Source organism: Phalangium opilio, unplaced genomic scaffold, assembly GCF_054372755.1.
Source record: "Phalangium opilio isolate 3A_F unplaced genomic scaffold, DU_Popi_V2 ptg000100l_1, whole genome shotgun sequence".
In the NCBI taxonomy this organism is placed as follows: domain Eukaryota; kingdom Metazoa; phylum Arthropoda; class Arachnida; order Opiliones; family Phalangiidae; genus Phalangium; species Phalangium opilio.
The window spans coordinates 1,137,271-1,157,385 of record NW_028324203.1 but is presented as its reverse complement, the minus strand read 5'-3'; the positions used below and the strand labels follow the sequence as shown (position 1 = coordinate 1,157,385).

The following is a 20,115-nucleotide window of genomic DNA, read 5'->3' as shown; positions in this document are numbered from 1 at the left end:
TTTAAGGAAATTTTAAATCTTTGAGAGTTATCGTCAATTTTTAATTTTAGTGGCAATATGTTAAAAAGTTTATATCCTAGATAAGTAGCTTGTTTTTGCGTCTTTGCTATATACATTCGCGGTAACTGAAAGTTCATAACATATAGCATCCTAACATTTCTGGTACTTTGCAGTAAGAAGTTATCTATCTTTCTATATTTATGGATATTCATAATTATGGATCTAATAAACAATTGTCTCAAGGATAGTACTCTGAAGCTCTGATAAGCAGTGATATTGGAAAATCGGTAGGACTTATTGATACACGTTTTAATAATGCGGTTTTGTAATGTAATAAGTGGGTTTAAAATATTTTTAGTTGCACAGCCCCAAAGAGGGCGAAATATATTTTTCGTATAATCTGTCTACTAAAAATGCTCCGTAAGGCTCTAAAGCTATACAAAAGATGTCGTAAATTTCTACACATATTATTTATATGTATGTCCCATTTAAGTTCTTGGTCAATAATAATACCAAGATATTTTATATTATTTACATTTTCAATTTCGCTACAATTGAGGCATGAGATAGCACCATCATTAATACAGTACTTATTGTTATCATGTAGGATAAGCTTTTCATTATCGCATCCGCTATCGTCTCTCTTCGGTTGGATTGGGACGTCGCAGGTTCGCCTCCCGGCACCGACAGAAAAATAATTTCAATTGAAATAAAATACGTTATGCCACCTATGAGGTGTAACGTGAACTACGGGTGAATTTCGAGCGAAAAATTCGCGGGAAATTTAAAATTCGAAATGTTCATTTGTGACAAAATTCATCAGGTCACAACATTTCCAGCCAGCCGACCAGCCAACAGTCGGAACAATAGTTTTCCAGCTCTAAAGAGCGGTAAAACTAAAAACCGGTCAATTATCTGATTTATGAACACTGAACGTTTTACCGAGTTCAGATAATAGTACTTCAAATTTGGTACTTCAAAAAGGCGTCTACACGGAAATTTCTACCTATCACAGGCCTTAAGAGTGTTTCTCCTCTCAACCACCACCACCCATTAAAGTCCTTAGGTTTGATTGGGATTGACCAATGAGCGAGGTTACGGACGTAGGAGCAGAATCGTTTTCCAACAGAATACGGACACACAAGCCATTTAGTTCAGGGGCTGAATTGTTTTCTGCATTGGTTTTAGTTTGATCTTCAAAAATACAGAGTTCACTTTTCAGCAAACCCTGCACTCGCCTTGTTTTCCTCTTTGAAAAGAATCACGTCTTTCACGCTTGGGTTTAGTACCATTGCCTTCAACAACAGTTGGTTGTTCCTAAAACCTAAAAATCTAAATTTTAAATTTCTTAAAAAAACATTTCAGAAGCTTCGAAGCTCGTGTGAGCTTAAGCACATTTAGGTTAATACAGTGAAAAGCACGAAACACCATTGAAACTGTTGGATATTGGTCTCCTGAAAGCTCTTTGGTGGCTACTTCAAAAGGTTCTAAAATGTCCATCAGCGTTCTTAGGCTTTTCCATTCACCAGACGCAATAATTTCAACATTTTCTAGAGATTGCTGGTTATGAAACCCCGTATCTCCCACATTCATTCTAGCACGTAGTAGAGTTCCACCTGCTTGCAATTTCTTTTAATAAATGTTTTGCAACTGCACCCTTTTCTTCTTGAGCTTTGTTAAGTAGGATACTTGAAGGACCACTGTGCTTGAAATTACCCACAATACCTCTTCATTTGTTCAAGATATCGGTACGTTTTCTGTCATCTACTTGAAGGTTTTTGGAGTATTTATCATTGGCAAGACGAAACGTGTGGCAGAAAGACTTTAATTGTACCCAAGATGGTTCATCTTTCATTCCTGGTTGGTACTGCACTTTGTCCGCCACGTAGCTTGGCGTCCTGGTATAAAAGGTATCAATCCTCCAAGTCTTAAAGTTATGTATAGGGTATATAAAATAAGCAAATATAAGTGCAGTTTACCAGGCATTTTTTTAAATTGAAAATAAATTCGTGTTTAGCACCCTAAAATTAGTCAGAAGCAATGCAAATAAAAAATCAAAACTTATCGAACCTATGTCAACTTGTCAAGTGGCCCGTAAAACCATGCTTAAACTGCACTTACTCCCAATATTATCCGAGAAAACGTACCATCAATCAAATGACCACAATTTTTCCCAGTTGGGTTTTTGGATGAGATTATTTCACCCTCAACACAATCTTGGGTTTCATCCCCTTTACCCATTTAATTAATACCGGTGAAATTAATGGTTCGAATTTTGATCTAATTAACATATCAAAATACTGTTTATCTCTTGATCGTAATTCACTCTATCTTCGTACTGAATTGTATGAACAACGACAGCCGAGAATCGAACACGCTTCATTGACCTGTCAATGAACGCCCGCTTGTAGCTGCGAGAGCGGGGTGCGTCAATCAAAGAAGCTTAACCTAAAGGTTTCCTTTACACAGACCTCCATCTTAAATATTTTCTCATCCACCATCTTACCCCTTGCTCCTCGCTCATCACTCCTCGCTCCTCCCTGCCTTCCACTGTATGTTTTGGTATCGGCACGAAGACCCTACTATTAGAGTTGCTACCCGATTAATCGCGAATAGTTAAGCCTAGTATTCGCGAGAATTAGGATTAAATATTGGCGAATACCAGGCTTAACTATTCGCGATTAACCGGTTAGAAAAAATATTCGGTATTCGATTTGCAATAAACTATTAGATTCGGATTTTGATAACGAAAATCTTTTGGTACTCCGTAACCGGTTCGATACCCAAAAGTGGTATTCGCACACTCCTACTTGATATGACCTAAACATACGGTTTTTAAAACTCAAACACTATTCATACTTAAACATGAGCATTTTAAAACATGATAAAAAATATTTTGCATTTTCGTATTAAGGCAAAAGGGTTATTTTCTTAACTTTTTTCTGTGTACACTGAAGAGAGCCCTTAGTAGTTTTAAGTCAATATCTATTTCAGCTTAACCGTTGCAAAACTAATTTAAAATAATTTTTCAATAAATAGTAGTTCTGAATTGAACATGAAGCATTTTATAATGTGGATGTTTAGCAGTTCAAGAGCGAGGCTTGGCATATATTTATATATTATTGCCTTTGTTAAGATATACATTTCAGTCAAATAAAAAAATTCGTTTCAGTTTTAAATATATCTTATATATCTGTTAAAAGTCTGAAACTTTACAAACAAATTAAAAGTTACGATATCGCTGAATTTGATTAAATTTACTTTTCCATTTTAGAAACGAAAGCAGGTTAATTCCACATGATGTTTCTTGATCTATATTGATCATCGACGAGTTTAAACACTTAATTTCTTGTAGGCCCTGTCAGAGCTATCGTAGCCAAACTAACCAGAGCACGTATGTTCCGGATATACAAATATATAGTGTGCCAAAAAAGTCTGATGAATCCACAGTGATACATAAAATGTTGCAAAATTCGATGATAAAAATAGTAATTATTTTTCAAAAAGTTTATTTGTATTTACAAGAAGCGTGCAACGCCAAGAAAGGTTTCAATTGTACATCAATATTAATATTGAAGATATAAATATGATATCTGAAGATATCGTGTTAATAAAACATTCGGCGAATTTAATGTGTATAATTTTGAAATTCGAATGTTCAGAAAATTTTCTTAACTTTTGCTCATTTGAAATACCACACGAGAGTTTTCCAATTTTATTATATAAATTTGCGTTATATGTTTTTTGGGAAAAGCATATTGAAACATTTCATAGTAGAGATTCTTATCTTACTGCTTAACAATAAGAGTAGCCTTTCTTTCAGTGCCAAATCCAGAAAATTAATTTATTCCCATATCAAATTAGGATATAATCTAATTTAAAAAATATTAAATTCACTGGTAGTAGCATTACGGTGAACTTTAATGAAAGGTTTTTTGTAACAAACATGAACAACTAACAACAAAATTATATTTAAATATAAATAAATATAAATATAAATATAAACAGGATATAATCATAAGGAAATATTCTCTATCATTGGATCAATCAGTCTCCAAATGAGGTTCTAGTGATTGAAATTAAAATAAATTTTGGAAAAATATCTCTAAGAAAGTTAAGGCCAAAGATATTGACATCAACAAAAAGAGCATGTAGAACGGAACGACGATGCTACTGATGTCAATATTAGTCGATTCCTCCATTGGTTTCTTCCAGGTGACAAAGTCCATGGGATAACGGGATACAAAGTCCAGATAGTTGAAAGTTTTACTTTCGAACAGAGTTTGCACGCTAAAATATCACGAATATAACCGGATAGACTATATCAATTTCGATCAAATAAATACGGGTAAAAGTTTGAAAGTACATTATTTTTTTCTTGTATTTAGTTGTAGTTTTATAAATTTCACACTTATAAAATTCTAAAAATTGGTTCACTAATAAAAGCTGCGCTATTGCTGAGTTTTTAAGGTTAAAATCGCTTGAAAAAATTGTTGAATCAATAGTATTTTAATTCGTATTTCGCGCAAATAGTATGTGATGTGTTTTATTCTTAAAATATTTAATAAAATGTGCTTCATACTCTCAAGAGGTATAATGCTTTAAAATGAATGTGATTATCACGTGCTTCTGTTCCCTAAACGGTTTTCCCTGCTATTCATCTTAAAATTAGTTTTCATTAAGAAAGGTAGGAACCAAGGTAAAAGTAATGCTGACGTGGTTTGTCCGAATTCATCGAGTTCTGGAAAGCTAGTGATCCAAGAAGTATTGTAAATTACGCTCAAATAATCAAAGCGGAGAGAATAGTAAGCCTCGATACCCGCGGGCAGCGCAGGGGGGGAATTTCCACAAACCAAAATCCAGTAACGCCATTCGCATATCTGCCTTCCATCTTTTATAATTTCCATGGTTAATTTCGGAAAAGAAAACGTTCCAGGTTCCGCTGCCGCCATAATCGCATTTAATAGTATCCCTAACTTAAGCCTTAGTCCATTACTGTTTACTTCTCGCAACCACGCTCTGCTACCATTTTTGATGGAAAAAACTAATTAAATAATATTTCCGTGGCTTAAGTTAGTATAAATTAAGTTTATTTATATCATTTAAGTTAATTTGTTAATTCATGGCTAGCGCCCAACAATCTACTAAATCCGAATTAATCAACTCATACAGCCGACAATATTCCATAAACTAAAGATCTACATGGACTATACATAATCGTATTTAATGACATCGGAGTGCGTTCAGTGTATATTTTCAAATTAACCATTCAACATGGCTCCGATACCGGGAATCGAACCCGGGCCTTCTGGGTGAAAGCCAGATATCCTAACCACTAGACCATATCGGAGCCATGTTGAATGGTTAATTTGAAAATATACACTGAACGCACTCCGATGTCATTAAATACGATTATGTATAGTCCATGTAGATCTTTAGTTTATGGAATATTGTCGGCTGTATGAGTTGATTAATTCGGATTTAGTAGATTGTTGGGCGCTAGCCATGAATTAACAAATTAACCATTCAAAAAAACCATCTAATCGATATGGTTTTTTTGATGGCGTGACGTAGCGCTTGACTATTGAACACTTGACAGACGAAAATTTGGCGCGGGATTTAAAAAGTAAATTCCAATAATACTATTTCTACAGTAATTGTATTAGTTTTCTTTACAAAACTAATTCTACCATTCAAATGGACATTATTTTTTAAACAATTTCACTATTTGCGAGCCCGTTAATAATTGAAAAGAGGCATTTGCGCTTCGTAAAGTTTTGAGGGCCAGTAAGACGTTTCCCCAACTCCATTTTCGAAAACAGCGCTAACTTCAAAATGTCACTTTTCCGTACAACAACCTTTTACGTCACTGTGACGTCTCGAGCCCATCAACCAAACATCAAGAAAACAGCGATTTCCTTATAGTTGAGAGATATTTTTAATACAGTTAACATATTAAGAAAAAAGTTACATCCAATCAAAAAACCTTCCTTATACAAGTAGTATAACCCCCCACTTCGTACCTCCGTAGGTGTAGAATGTAGGTCAAGGTCACCAATTTAAAAGTAGGTCAATGACCTATGGCGTAATGAGTGACGTAATCAACGCTCCCTCGCCGCCGGGGAAACCCCTCGCGGGGAGACCCGCGCGCCCCCTAGCGGGAAAATACCGCGCGCCGCCTCGCGGGAAAACCGCGAAATTTGAAAACCGCGCGCAAACTCGCGGTGAGTCTGCGCATGCGTTTGACGGTCTCTTCAACTGTATCTGTGACGTCATTTCTGTGACGTCATTGGCGGGAAAACACCGCGCGCCGCCTATTGGGAAATTCCTGTCAGTCTCTTCGACAACTGTATCTGTTACGTCATTCAATAAATTGTTATTTCAGTGACATATATTAATGGGTTTAGAATCAAAAGATCTGGTTTGTGGAGGTTTTCAACTCCTTACGTTTGTATGTGCAATTATCACGGACTATCGTGAAGAAGTTGCGTGGGATGTTGACACCATCTACTTGTCACATGACAGATTTTGGTTGTTATGAAAAAAACTGTCTCCATTGAGGAACTCTATTTAGATAATATAGGAGTTAAATGGTGTATATTCGTACAAGTTATTCTGATGGTGACGTAATTTAATGTAAAGATTTGTATTTTAAAATAGGGATTTTGCTCATAAACTTGCATTGGTTTTATAAGTAATCCAAAATGTACCTTTTCATTCTTTGGACCTATCAAATAACCTAATAGAAGATAAAGGTAATATTACCTCTCCGAGTGACGTATGTCACGTGAGAGGTATTACACCGGCCGTGTCTGTCTGTGTGTGTGTGTGTGTGTGTGTGTGTCTGTCTGTCAGACCCCACGTGACCGCGTTCGCAGTTTACAAATCGGAGCAAACAAATACCCGATTTCCGGAACGCGTTCGCGGTTCACGGAAATTTGGTCATTCATCTACCAACACCAGTCTTTACTAACTGGCTTCTAAGGACCACAATCTGCTAGTCTTTGTCCATCCCACATGGACACTAGTCTGTACGTGCTTGCTTCCAAGCACCACCAACTTCTGTTCTTCGTCAATTTCACCTTGACTCCAACTTCTATGCACCATCATCTTCTGTTCTTCGTCAATTCCACATTGACACCAGCTTCTATACACTACCATCTTCTGTTCTTCGTCAATTCCACATTGACATCAGCTTCTATGCACCACCATCTTCTGTTCTTCGTCAATTCCACATTGCCACCAGCTTCTATGCACCACCATCTTCTGTTCTTCGTCAATTCCACATTGACACCAGCTTCTATGCACCACCATCTTCAGGTCTTTTGTCCATTCCACATGGACGCCAGTCAGTACATTCTGGCTTCTTTTCCTCCGTCATCGTTTGGTTTCAAGATATACGCGGCGATCGGCTAGGGTTACGAGAAACGTCTAGCCTCCCAATGGCAGGGCTTCCACCATCGGTTCACGCAAATGCGTTTTTATCTATTATTTGGTTTGAAGATATACGCGGCGATCGGCTAGGGTTACGAGAAACGTCTAGCCTCCCAATGGCAGGGCTTCCACCAAAGGTTCACGCGAATGCGTTTTTATCTATTATTATAATGGAATCGAAACGTATATATACCCCAAAATTTGAAAAAAGCGGGCAAGAGGGGTACCCTTCACTTTAAACGTCAATATTAGCAAAGTTTCGAAAGATAATAGGAACAACTTTATTTTAAACGATTTAACTATTTTTAAAGTTATTTACTGGCGATTAAAATAATTAAAAATAATTATATTTATTTAAATATTAAAGATAAACCCAAGTACCGAAGTCGTTAAATCATTGCCTCCTATATCTATCAAGGCCCGTGCTTTGCGTTATATTTCGTACATTGTCTCTTATATCTTTTTAGGCCCGTGCATTGCGTTATATTTCCTACATTGCCTCCTGTATCTATCTAGGCCCGTGCTTTGCGATATATTTTTGAGAACAACAACCAAAATGGGAAGCTCCTCTCAGAACCATAATAATTTGTTTTCTCTGTTATATGAAATGAAAATATGGATAATATTTTCGGCAATTCGATTTGAATGGCTCTTTCTGATGTATCATTCTCTCAGCACTGTTCATAATGGACAGGAACGTAGAGATTCGAGACACTTGGAATTACGATAGTGTTTCAAATCCTCTGTAATGAGGGCTTAACGACTTGCAGTGACTGGAAAGATAGATACACATCCTATTTTTTAGTTGTACCATGCGTACCACAATGTTGCCAGGCGTTTATTGAAGGATGCTTGGGTACTTGGTACAGACTGTTACGTCTACCAAGTTTCCTAGCATCCAAGAATAAATAGGATTCATAGAAGCCAGTGTTATGGGCATGTCATGGGTCAAGTCGTTAAATATATCGACGCAGTTAAATAGCTGATGGCATTATTTTATCCACTTTCTCATTGCGTTTCGAGTGGAAGTTCAACTTTGGCACGGACGACAGATGGCGCTCTTAACCTTCTACCCCCAAAAATCGCTGTTGTCTGCTCGTTTTCCCCTTCCGCGTTTTTTCGTTATAAACTTATGATTTAACGAACTGTTAAGATAAAATTTCATATTTCCTAAGACAGATAAGCTTCTACTCCTTTCATCTTACTCCCAGTTAGATTTAACCTTGTTAAAACATAATCAGATGAATTGGGGTTATAATGTCGTAAAATCCTGTGCATACAGTTACCTAGGAGTGATAGAGACATTTTTACCGATGTCTAGAGATGTTAAGCTTAAGCGAAATTGTTTTACGTTTGAATAAAAATACCGCTTCCAGTAGTGGGTTTATAGTACTCCTTGTTTGTGTAAGATTAGTGTAGCTGTAGAGCGTTGTTGCTGTTTAGTTTATACGCCCCCTAGGCCTATTTGTGAAAGACCTTTTTTACGCACTTTTATCATTCTTTATTTGAAAAAAGTGTTGGCAATGTATATTTTTTAAATATGACGGAATTGCTGTTGGTATGATAGCGCCCTATTTGCGAAAAAAACCTTTTTTTAAACAGTTGATTCATTCTTTGATAGAATTTCGAAGGAAGAAGTTAAGTGTTAGATTTGCTCGATTAATTTTGTTCGGCAAATAATATAATTAAGCCTTACGTATTACTGAAGGAGATTGAGTTTGCCAACCTGTGTGAGTATTTAAGGAGATTGATTTTGCCATCCTTTGTGAGTATTTAACTGAATAATAAAATGGAGGAAGATAATAATTTAAGTAAAGAGGAAATCAGAAAACGAAAGGCAAGGGAAAGAATGAGGGCAAAAAGGTCAGATCCCGAATTTAGGAAACGCGAAAATGAAAGGAGAAGAGCGTTAGCCGCGGAAAAAAAGGCTGTTTCTGGAACAGGTTCTAGCACGCAAAATGTTGGTCCTACCACGAGGCCAGTTGGCCATGATCGTACGAAAGATAATGCATTAAATAAATGTTCTATTGAAAGTACTGTAGGCGTAGGCATATCTATTAATAAGGAACCCAATAATGTACAAAATGTTAATGCTAATATTAGTGAAATCATCGAAAGCGATGAACAAGTACCTTGTACGTCCCATGGTAATGTCTATCCGTTAGAAAGATTAAGAATCTTGAGACAAAATGAAGAATGCAGTAAGAGGGAGTCGCTAGGTAAGGGGAAAAAGCGAGAGAATGAGTCAAATTGTGAAATTGAAAATCAGGGTGGAATATTTACCAAGAAAGTAAAAAGGGTTGATGAATGGTATAGATCAAGCGAGCGTGTAAGAAATCAGTTAAGTAAGGCTACTGAACGCCAAGATCCAAAGTATAGGGAAAGTGAACGTGATAGAAACCAAGCGGCTAAGGCGGCTAAACGCCAAGATCCCGAATTTAGAGATAAAGAACGTGATAGAGACCAAGCGGCTAAGGCGGCTAGACGCCAAGATCCCGAGTATAGAGACACTGAACGTGATAGAAACCAAGCAGGTATGGCGGCTAGACGCCAAGATCCCGAGTATAGAGACACTGAACGTGATAGAAACCAAGCAGGTATGGCGGCTAGACGCCAAGATCCCGAGTATAGAGACACTGAACGTGATAGAAACCAAGCAGGTATGGCGGCTAGACGCCAAGATCCCGAGTATAGAGACACTGAACGTGGTAGAAACCAAGCAGGTATGGCGGCTAGACGCCAAGATCCCGAGTATAGAGACACTGAACGTGATAGAAACCAAGCAGGTATGGCGGCTAGACGCCAAGATCCCGAGTATAGAGACACTGAACGTGGTAGAAACCAAGCAGGTATGGCGGCTAGACGCCAAGATCCCGAGTATAGAGACACTGAACGTGATAGAAACCAAGCAGGTATGGCGGCTAGACGCCAAGATCCCGAGTATAGAGACACTGAACGTGATAGAAACCAAGCAGGTATGGCGGCTAGACGCCAAGATCCCGAGTATAGAGACACTGAACGTGATAGAAACCAAGCAGGTATGGCGGCTAGACGCCAAAATCCCGAGTATAGAGACACTGAACGTGATAGAAACCAAGCAGGTATGGCGGCTAGACGCCAAGATCCCGAGTATAGAGACACTGAACGTGATAGAAACCAAGCAGGTATGGCGGCTAGACGCCAAGATCCCGAGTATAGAGACACTGAACGTGAAAGAAACCAAGCAGGTATGGCGGCTAGACGCCAAGATCCCGAGTATAGAGACACTGAACGTGATAGAAACCAAGTAGGTATGGCGGCTAGACGCCAAGATCCCGAGTATAGAGACACTGAACGTGATAGAAACCAGACGGCTAAGGCTGCCAGACGTGAAGATATAGGTTTTAGAACGTCTGAACGTTCTAGAAATAGATCTTCAGCCGCAGATAGGCGAGCAAACCCCTCGGTTATAGAGCAGACCTATTTTGATAGCATTAAAAACGGCCCAACGTGGCCGTGTGAAGGATGTTCAAATCTTTTTTTTAAGTCATCTGGCACCATTGTAAAGTCCATAGATTTTTTGTCAGTCCCTGGTATTGAACAAAGAGAGTTGAATGATGAAATATTTTTGTGTAGTACTTGTAATAAAAGCGTTAAGAGAAAGCAAATTCCAAAATTTTCAAGGGAAAATGGATTTGTGTTTCCTGAAATACCTGCGCAATTAAGAAACATAAGTAATTTAGAAGAAAGAATGATATCACCACGAATACCATTCATGCAAATACGAAGGTTAGGGTGTGACCAACAACGTGGTATTAAAGGAAATGTGGTTAACGTCCCTATAAATGTAGAGTCCACCGCCTCGGTTTTACCCAGGTTACCTCGAGACACGGATACTATTCAAATTGAGTTTATGAGAAGAATGCAGTATAACACACCCTATTTGTACGAAACTGTGAGACCCAAAGTCATTTTAGAGGCCCTTAACGTTCTGGTAAAAACGCCTTTGTATGTTAAACATGGAATTACCGTTAAGAGTGACATATTAGACCCCATTCCTGAAGAACTTGAATTTATTGTTGACGAAAATGACCGTCAGGTAAATCAAGTTGATGTTTCAGGAGATAATCCAGTAGCGCCAATAAACGCAGAGAATGATAGCGATGATATGTGGAATGAACCTAACGAAAGTAGTTCGTTAACAGTTGGGAATCAAGATACATTATTAGTTTCCTTAAGTAATTTTTTGCCAAGTAATACCGTGCATGTTAAGTTTGCTCCCGGTGAAGGTCAAACCCCAATGTCTTTACTCTTTGACGAGGATGCGGAAGAACTGTCATTCCCGAGCATTTACGTAGGTCAAAAAATGAACCTTAAGGTTAAGGGAAGTTTTGGTGATATTTTTAAATGGGAGCTTCGTAATATTGATAGGCGCTGTGCTAAAAATCCTTCGAAATTGTTTTACTCTTTTGTCAAATTAGAAACCTTGAAAGTTAGTCAATCTATACAGGTTTGCATGAGGAAAACTAAAAGAACAGATGGGTCGAATTATACTGCTGGACTTTTAGCTTCTGCAGGTTCTCTTGATGCTTTAATTAAGCAGGATGATGGTTTTAGGGTTTTAGAAAGACTACAGAGCTCGCCTTCTTATTGGCAACACAGACAAAAGGAATTGATGGGTATGATTAGACAGCTTGGTACGGCTACCTTTTTCATAACGTTTTCGGCTGCCGAAAGTAAATGGCCTGAGCTACTGAATATTTTGAGACTAACCTCTGGGCAGGAGAGTTTACCTAACGATGATATTAGCAATTTAAGTTTTTCTGAAAGGGCAAAACTGATTCAGGATGATCCTGTTACTTGCGCTAGATATTTTGACCACCGTTTTCGGGCTTTGCTTAAGGCTCTACAGAAATTAGGTCCTCTTGGCGTTATAGAAGACTATTATTTTAGAGTTGAAATACAGCAAAGAGGTTCGCCCCACCAACATGGTTTGATTTGGATAAAAGATGCTCCAAAACTTAAAACTGATCTCTCAAATGTTAAGGAAGTAGAGGAATTTATTGATAATGTTATTTCTTGTGCTGCTGAGCACAATGATGAACATTTAGATTTGTTAACACGATTACAAATTCACAAACACACAACGACTTGTAGAAAGAAGGTCGATAATAATTCCGTTTGTCGTTTTGGAATCCCGTTTCCACCTATGCCCAGAACCATAATTTACGACCCTGGTTTAAGAGAGCCTGGTAGCGTACAGGAAGAACTCAGATGTAAGGAAAGGTCAAAGAAATTGTATGAGATGTTGCAATCGAAAGAAAAAGAGTTTTGGGTAGATAGTTTTGAGGAGTTGCTAGCTAAGTTGCGTATAACTGAAGACGAGTATATTTCTGCCGTTACTTATGACCTCAAAAGGAAAACAGTTTTGTTGAAAAGACACCCCAAAGATACTAGAGTTAATCCTTACAATCCGTGCGCTTTGCGTCTTTGGCAGGCGAATATGGACATTCAATTCGTTCTTGATGCTTACGCACTGGTTATGTATATTGTATCATATATAGGAAAGTCTCAAAGAGGGATGTCTTTGCTTCTGCGCGAAGCTTCTAAACAGGCAAAAAATGATAAATGTACAGTAAAACAGAAGTTGAAACTAATTGCTAATCAGTTCTTGAATGCCCACGAGGTAAGCGCTCAGGAAGCGGCTTACTGTGGTTTACAAATTCCTGTGTCCAGGTGCAGTCGCGCCTGTGTTTTTATAAACACCAATGCCCCTGAAAATCGTGTACACATTCTTAAGAGTCAATCTGAACTTGAAGAACTACCAGCAGACAGTAATGACGTTTTTGCCTCTGGTATGCTAGAACATTATGTTCAAAGGCCAGAGGAACTAGAGGCAATAACGTTAGCTCAATTTGGTGCCTGGTACGAATATTCCAAAGCCCGTAGAGTGACTAAAGCCGCCCACGATCATGTTGATGAGGGAGAGAGCAATGAAGTTGAAGCTTATGGTAAATGGATGAAACTTAAAGATGAATCAGGGTTTATTAGGAAACGTGGCCGTGCTAAAATTATTAGGTACAGAAGATTCAATTTAGAAAAAGATCCCGATAACTTTTATCGTGAACAATTAATGTTATTTAAGGCTTGGCGCGATGAAAGTAATGATATTTTGACAAAGGATATGAAATCAGAATATGAGCTTTGTCGCGAAACTATTAATGAAGTTAGGAAAGAATTTCACAGTGAAATTGACGAAGCAGCCGTGGAACAGGCTGTAGCAGATTTTGAAAATGGAGAAATTCAAGTGGATGTTACTATATCCAGCCTGAATTAGAACATAGAAATGAAGTTGATAGATCTTTAGCTATGGATGATTCCGATTTTTTGATTAATACGGTTCAAGAACCTGTAGGAAATATTAATAGAGAAATTATTGATGGCAATGCCGAAAATACTGTTGCTCCGTCAATTACCTTAATTAATGACTCTGAGTACAACGCCCTTCTTAGAAAATTGAATTCAAAACAAAGAGAGATATATTACCATGTTTTGTATCATGTAAAAAGCAAAGAAACTCCGTTGCGCCTCTTTGTTACAGGGGGCGCTGGTGTGGGGAAAAGTCTTTTGATTAGTGCTATATTTGAATCTGTGTCAAGGTTTTACAACAAACAACCTGGGAGTAATCCATCGGAAGCGAAAGTAATCCGTTGCGCACCTACTGACAAGGCTGCCTTTAACATAGGTGGGGCAACTTTGCACAGTACTTTTAGTTTACCCGTTAGCCAATTTGGTGGAAATATATCGAGATTGGAAAGTGAAACACTTCATAAATGCAGGTTACTCTATGGTCAAGTAAAACTAGTAATAATTGACGAAATTTCAATGGTTGGAGCGAAAGTGTTTAATCGGGTAAACGCTAGGTTACAAGAGATTATGGGTTGTCCTGATTATTTTGGTGGTGTGTCTGTCGTTCTAGTTGGAGACTTTAACCAATTGAGACCAGTTTGCGATTATTTCGCATTTCAAGGTCAAAGTGAGAAAGATAATCCTTACGCGTCGTTAATTGGTAACCCAATATGGGAGCAATTTGAATTTGCCTAACTTGAGGAAATTATGAGACAGAGGGATGATAAAATATTTGCTGAAGCTTTAAATAGAATGGCTGTGGGAAGTATGACTCAAAATGATATTGATTTCTTTAGTAGTCTGGAGGTAACGCCTGAGCGTGTACCCCCAAAAGAAGCGATACATCTTTTCGCCACTAACGCGGAAGTAAACCAATTCAATCAAAATAAGCTTTTAAACATGAATACGGAAAAGGCTGTTTCGGTTTCAGTAGATGTTGTCAATGGTGATCTTAGTAGTGAAGTTAAAAATAACATACTTTCCCAAGTTGAAAAGTTAGCAACGTCTGATACGTATGGTCTGCCCAAACAATTGACTCTTGCGTGTGGCGCGAGATATATGATGACCAACAATGTTGACACCTCTGACGGACTAATGGCGCGACAGGTTGGTTAAGAAAGATAGAGTACGGCACAAATAGGGTCGGGGATAAAATCCCGTTCAGGGTATGGATGGAGTTTGACGATCCCAAAGTTGGGAAAATGTTGAGGCAAAAATGTCATGGTTTATATTTGAATAGTGATATTAACGCTTCGTGGACGCCTGTTGAAAAGGTCATCAAGTCGTTTAATAGAAAATGGAGACAAAATAATGCCTCAGTTTCTAGGAAACAATTGCCTTTGGTTGTTTCTGAGGCCATTACGATACATAAAAGTCAGGGTGATACTTACTCCTCGGTAGTGGTTCATTGTAAGGCTACAAAAAAAATTGAAAGAGCGCATTTATATGTGGCTTGTAGTAGAGCGAAAACCGCTTCCGGTTTATATATTGATGGAAAATTTAAGGTTCCTAATTCACCCAAAAACAACCTAGTAGAATTGGAACTTAAGAGGTTGCGAGACACAAAAAGCATCGAACTACCTTTCTTGCATGATCCCCTTTACATTTATGTTCATAACGTGCAGTCTTTAAATGCTCATTTAGAAGATGTTTTAGCAGACAATGTAATAATAAAAAGTCAAATGTTATGTTTTGTTGAAACGTGGAAAAAAGAGACGGACGATTTTAGAGTGCCATCTTTTAAGGAAGTAGGTGGTATTTACTTGCCAAGTACGGCACGCAGAGTTGCTTTTGGTTCGTCCATATATTTAAGAGACACGCCTGAAAACGAGGTTAAGGAGATAGATACTAGAGTTTTACGAAGCGACATTCCTGTTAGAAATTCTCACGTGGAACGTTGCTGGTTAGATGTTTACATAGAAGGAGAACTTATATCTGTGGTATTGTTGTACAAATCTCCCTTAGGAAGTTTGAGAACTGTGTTTGAGGACTTTAACCCTTTGTTTGACATGAAATATGATTCGTCTATTCCAACAGTTGTGGTTGGAGATTTCAATATTAACTTTTTAAAGAGCCAAACGGCACTGAGAATGTTCTTTGATTCACATGGAATATCTCTTTTGCCGGGTCTAGAACAAAAGTATTCGACTGACTATCATTGTCAATTAGATTTGGCATTTGGTAACCAACTTTTTCGAGACCGATACGATGCATGTTATAGAGAGTCTTATTATTCTTACCACAAGGGTATTTGCATTTTTAAAAGAACATAGTTTGAAATGGAAAAATTTATTTAAAGCAAGGTGGAGCTCCAGTGCGCCCTTTATTGACGACCTTTCTATTGTACATTGGGTTTAGCTTGTTAGGATAATTTTCAGATCCTCCCTAATGCATTAAGTCTCATTGTTACCTACCTACGGCAAGGTAAAATTATTATGTATATACAAGGTTAGGCATCATGGTAGGGGCGGCAATGGAGCCGCATGTTGCTTTAAGGGTCTAAACTACGAGAAATAGGCTTGGGATCCTTGGCTAAGAAACCCACATATGGCTTGGGATCCTGTACTAAGAAACCTAAAATTAGGCTTGGGATCCTGTACTAAGAAACCTAAAATTAGGCTTGGGATCCTGTACTAAGAAACCTAAAATTAGGCTTGGGATCCTGTACTAAGAAACCTAAAATAAGGCTTGGGATCCTGTACTAAGAGACCCACTTAAGGCTTGGGATCCTTGACTAAGAGACCCACACAAGGCTTGGGATCCTTGACTAAAGAACCCACATCTGACTTCAAGATTTGAAAAAAAAATGGTAAGTATCATTATTGTAATTGACGGTCATATAAGTTTGGTATTAATCCATTTAAAAATATGGTATATTTTATGAGTAACCTGGAGGATTGGCGTAGTTCATGAGTAGCCTAGAGGATTTGTGTAGTTAATGAATACCCTAGAGGATATGCGTAGTTCATGAATGCCCAAGAGGATATGCGTAGTTCATGAATACCCTAGAGGATATGCGTAGTTCATGAATGCCCTAGAGGATATGCGTAGTTCATGAATGCCCTAGAGGATATGCGTAGTTCATGAATGCCCTAGAGGATTGGAGTGATTCATGAGTAACCGTACAGCATTGGTTTAGTTCATGGGTAGCCATGGAGGACAAGGTCAACGAAATTGTAAACAAGGTATGTAATAGTGATAATTAGTTAATGGGGATAATCGTTGAGGTGATTTATTGTGGTTCTTCAGAAAATACGTCGGCAAATATATCTCAAGGCTTATCCTTAGGCTTAATAAAGGTGAAATACAACTCTGAAAACGTTAAAATGGTTGCGTCAGATGACTGAGATCTGGAGCGGCAACTGTGGGTTCATCTAAAGGCGAACCACTGAACAAAGTGTAAGTGTTGCACCAAGTTTCATAGGTTTGGTGAAGAATGGAGCAATTTTGTATAGCGTACTTTAAAAATGTTTTAGGTATGGCGAAGCGGAAATGGCTGAATAATCGGCGACAATTCAACAGTCCTAGTCGAAAATCCCCTTTTTTCGGCAAAATGCGGCCGAGGTGATTTTGAAAATGTTCCTGGCGGCGTTATCTGCCGTTGGTAACACTGGAGCGTCCTCAAACGTTGGCCAACGCTCAAAGCGGAAGTTGGACTGCGCCGCAATTTATCGACTAGAACTATAGTTCTAGCACGTTCAATGTTATGGGAGCAGCAAGTAGACCAATACAAGGGCGGGCTGCATAGCTGTCTAGCAGTGGAAATACAGAAAGGAGAAAAACTTAACGCCAAGAGGCGGAGTTTTCCTATTTTGTGGAACTGGAGTCGTCTTGGTCTTTGTTATCTGAAACGTACAGCGCCAATACACTTATGTAATAGTTTCGAAAAAACGAAACTTTATGAACTACGCCTCATCTACTAGGTTATTGCTTTCTTTCGGACGCTATCCACCAAACATTCATCCTTAAACAGTCTGAAGAAGTTTTAATATTAATAGTCCTAATTTGATTGTGGTTTTTTCCCAAATGGGTTTTCCCAGAGCCTTTTTTCCCACATGCGCTGTGGGTTTTTATGGCTCGAATTAGCTTGTATTATGACATGAATATTTGACATCCATTGCATCGTTCGATAATGCTATTATTAAATTTATTCGTGGATAGCTCAGACGTCAGAGTGAAAAATCAACTCACAATATAAAATTAAGTGTTTAAATATTAATAATTCAACTGTGATTATGGTTTTTTCCCAAATGGGTTTTCCCAGAGCCTTTTTCCCACATGCGTTGTGGGTTTTTATGGTTCGAATTAGCTTGTATTATGACATGAATATTTGACATCCATTGCATCGTTTGTTAATGCTATTAATCAATTTATTCGTGGATAGCTCAGACGTCAGAGTGGAAAATCAATAATTTAAAAATAAGTGTTTTAATATTAATAATTCAACTGTGATTATGGTTTTTTCCCAAATGGGTTTTCCCAGAGCCTTTTTTCCCACATGCGCTGTGGGTTTTTATGGCTGGAATTAGCTTGTATTATGACATGAATATTTGACATCCATTGCAGCGTTCGATAATGCTATTAATAAATTTATTCGTGGATAGCTCAGACGTTAGAGTGAAAAATCAACTAACAATTTAAAAATAAGTGTTTTAATATTAATAATTCAACTGTGATTATGGTTTTTTCCCAAATGGGTTTTCCCAGAGCCTTTTTTCCCACATGCGCTGTGGGTTTTTATGGCTCGAATTAGCTTGTATTATGACATGAATATTTGACATCCATTGCAGCGTTCGATAATGCTATTAATAAATTTATTCGTGGATAGCTCAGACGTTAGAGTGAAAAATCAACTAACAATTTAAAAATAAGTGTTTTAATATTAATAATTCAACTGTGATTATGGTTTTTTCCCAAATGGGTTTTCCCAGAGCCTTTTTTCCCACATGCGCTGTGGGTTTTTATGGCTGGAATTAGCTTGTATTATGACATGAATATTTGACATCCATTGCAGCGTTCGATAATGCTATTAATAAATTTATTCGTGGATAGCTCAGACGTTAGAGTGAAAAATCAACCAACAATTTAAAAATAAGTGTTTTAATATTAATAATTCAACTATGATTATGGTTTTTTCCCAAATGGGGTTTTCCCAGAACCTTTTTTCCCCATATGCGCTGTGGGTTTTTATGGTTCGAATTTGCTTAATGTTAAATTATACTGAAGGTTCCAATATATAATGTTAAATAACTATTCAATGTTGTATATAGATAGAAACGTTCTATTATAAATACTGTTCTGTTAATGGTTTTTCAATAACCTTTTGTTCCCATATGTATTGTGGGTTTTATGGTTTTAATTGGGTTATATCTAACTTTTACTGTACAGTTTAATGTATTATGTTATTTTTTGCTTTGTATATATTGAAGTATTGTTGAAGTGTTATAAATACTGTCTTCTGAGCCTAATGTAATATTATAAATACCGTCTTCTGAGCCTAATGTACTTTCAGAATGTTATGGTCTATGAAAAGTAAATAAAGTGAACGTTAAAATATATGACATCGTTCCTATATTTTGTAAGATGAACCTCGTTCAGCCGTCGAAGGTAATTTAAGACAAATAATGATGATAATATACATGTATGAAGTCGATAAGTTTTATAATATAGGGGATATTAAGATGTTATCCCAATACATAGCAAATTCTGGAATTATTGTTTTCCTTAACAATCAACCTGCACAAACTTCGTCTTGACATATATGAAAAAAACCCACAAGCACGCCTTGTCAAATAGTTAAGCGCTAATAGAGTAATGGTGAGGGAATTATTTATCTTGTATGTGATTCGGTTTCATACCCTTGCTTTAAATGTTCAGATGTGGTACACTTCTCTCGAAGAGAACTATTGTATACTTCTGATTTCGGGAGAATAAGTTAGTAGTGAAGTCCATTTAGGTTAAATGACTTCTTAAGTTTGTAATGTAAGTCTCTTAATTATGGTAGAGACGGACAGTTTATCGAAATATATAAAATCAACAAAGGCTTAGATAGGCAAACTTTGATTTAAACTTTGGGTGAATGCGTGAGTTAATAATATTCTAGCTCCCTATAAGTTACTCACACCGGGAAGAATAACGTTTCCAGCGTCTTCTTCCGCGCCGTTAGCTTCGGAAGCCTACTACGAGACTGAATTATGCGAGACGCGTTGCGGTGGCCTCTTGTACTAGAATTTCAGTTTTGGCGCTTACAGATACTTTCTCCCTCTCTCCCCTAACTTCGGACTTCCCGGAAGA

At 37.6% G+C, this 20,115-nt stretch overlaps 1 protein-coding gene and 1 non-coding gene across 3 annotated transcripts; one reads left to right on the top strand and one right to left on the bottom strand.

The window, feature by feature from the left end:
- Positions 1–5,278: 5,278 nt before the first annotated feature.
- On the bottom strand, positions 5,279–5,350 carry TRNAE-UUC (transfer RNA glutamic acid (anticodon UUC)). The gene has a single exon. It is a non-coding gene; the product is annotated as a tRNA-Glu (tRNA).
- A 9,173-nt stretch (positions 5,351–14,523) lies between these two features.
- On the top strand, positions 14,524–17,361 carry LOC149632408 (uncharacterized). Of its 2 annotated transcripts, XM_089851106.1 has the most exons (4): positions 14,524–16,630; positions 16,707–17,006; positions 17,071–17,220; positions 17,298–17,361. In XM_089851106.1, the coding sequence occupies exon 1, from the start codon at positions 14,994–14,996 to the stop codon at positions 16,092–16,094; it is 1,101 nt and encodes a 366-aa protein (XP_089707232.1). In that variant the 5' UTR covers positions 14,524–14,993; the 3' UTR covers positions 16,095–16,630; positions 16,707–17,006; positions 17,071–17,220; positions 17,298–17,361. The 2 variants fall into 2 exon arrangements, with proteins under 2 accessions (XP_089707232.1, XP_089707231.1); XM_089851105.1 differs by having other exon boundaries at positions 14,524–17,006.
- The last annotated feature ends 2,754 nt before the right edge of the window (positions 17,362–20,115 follow it).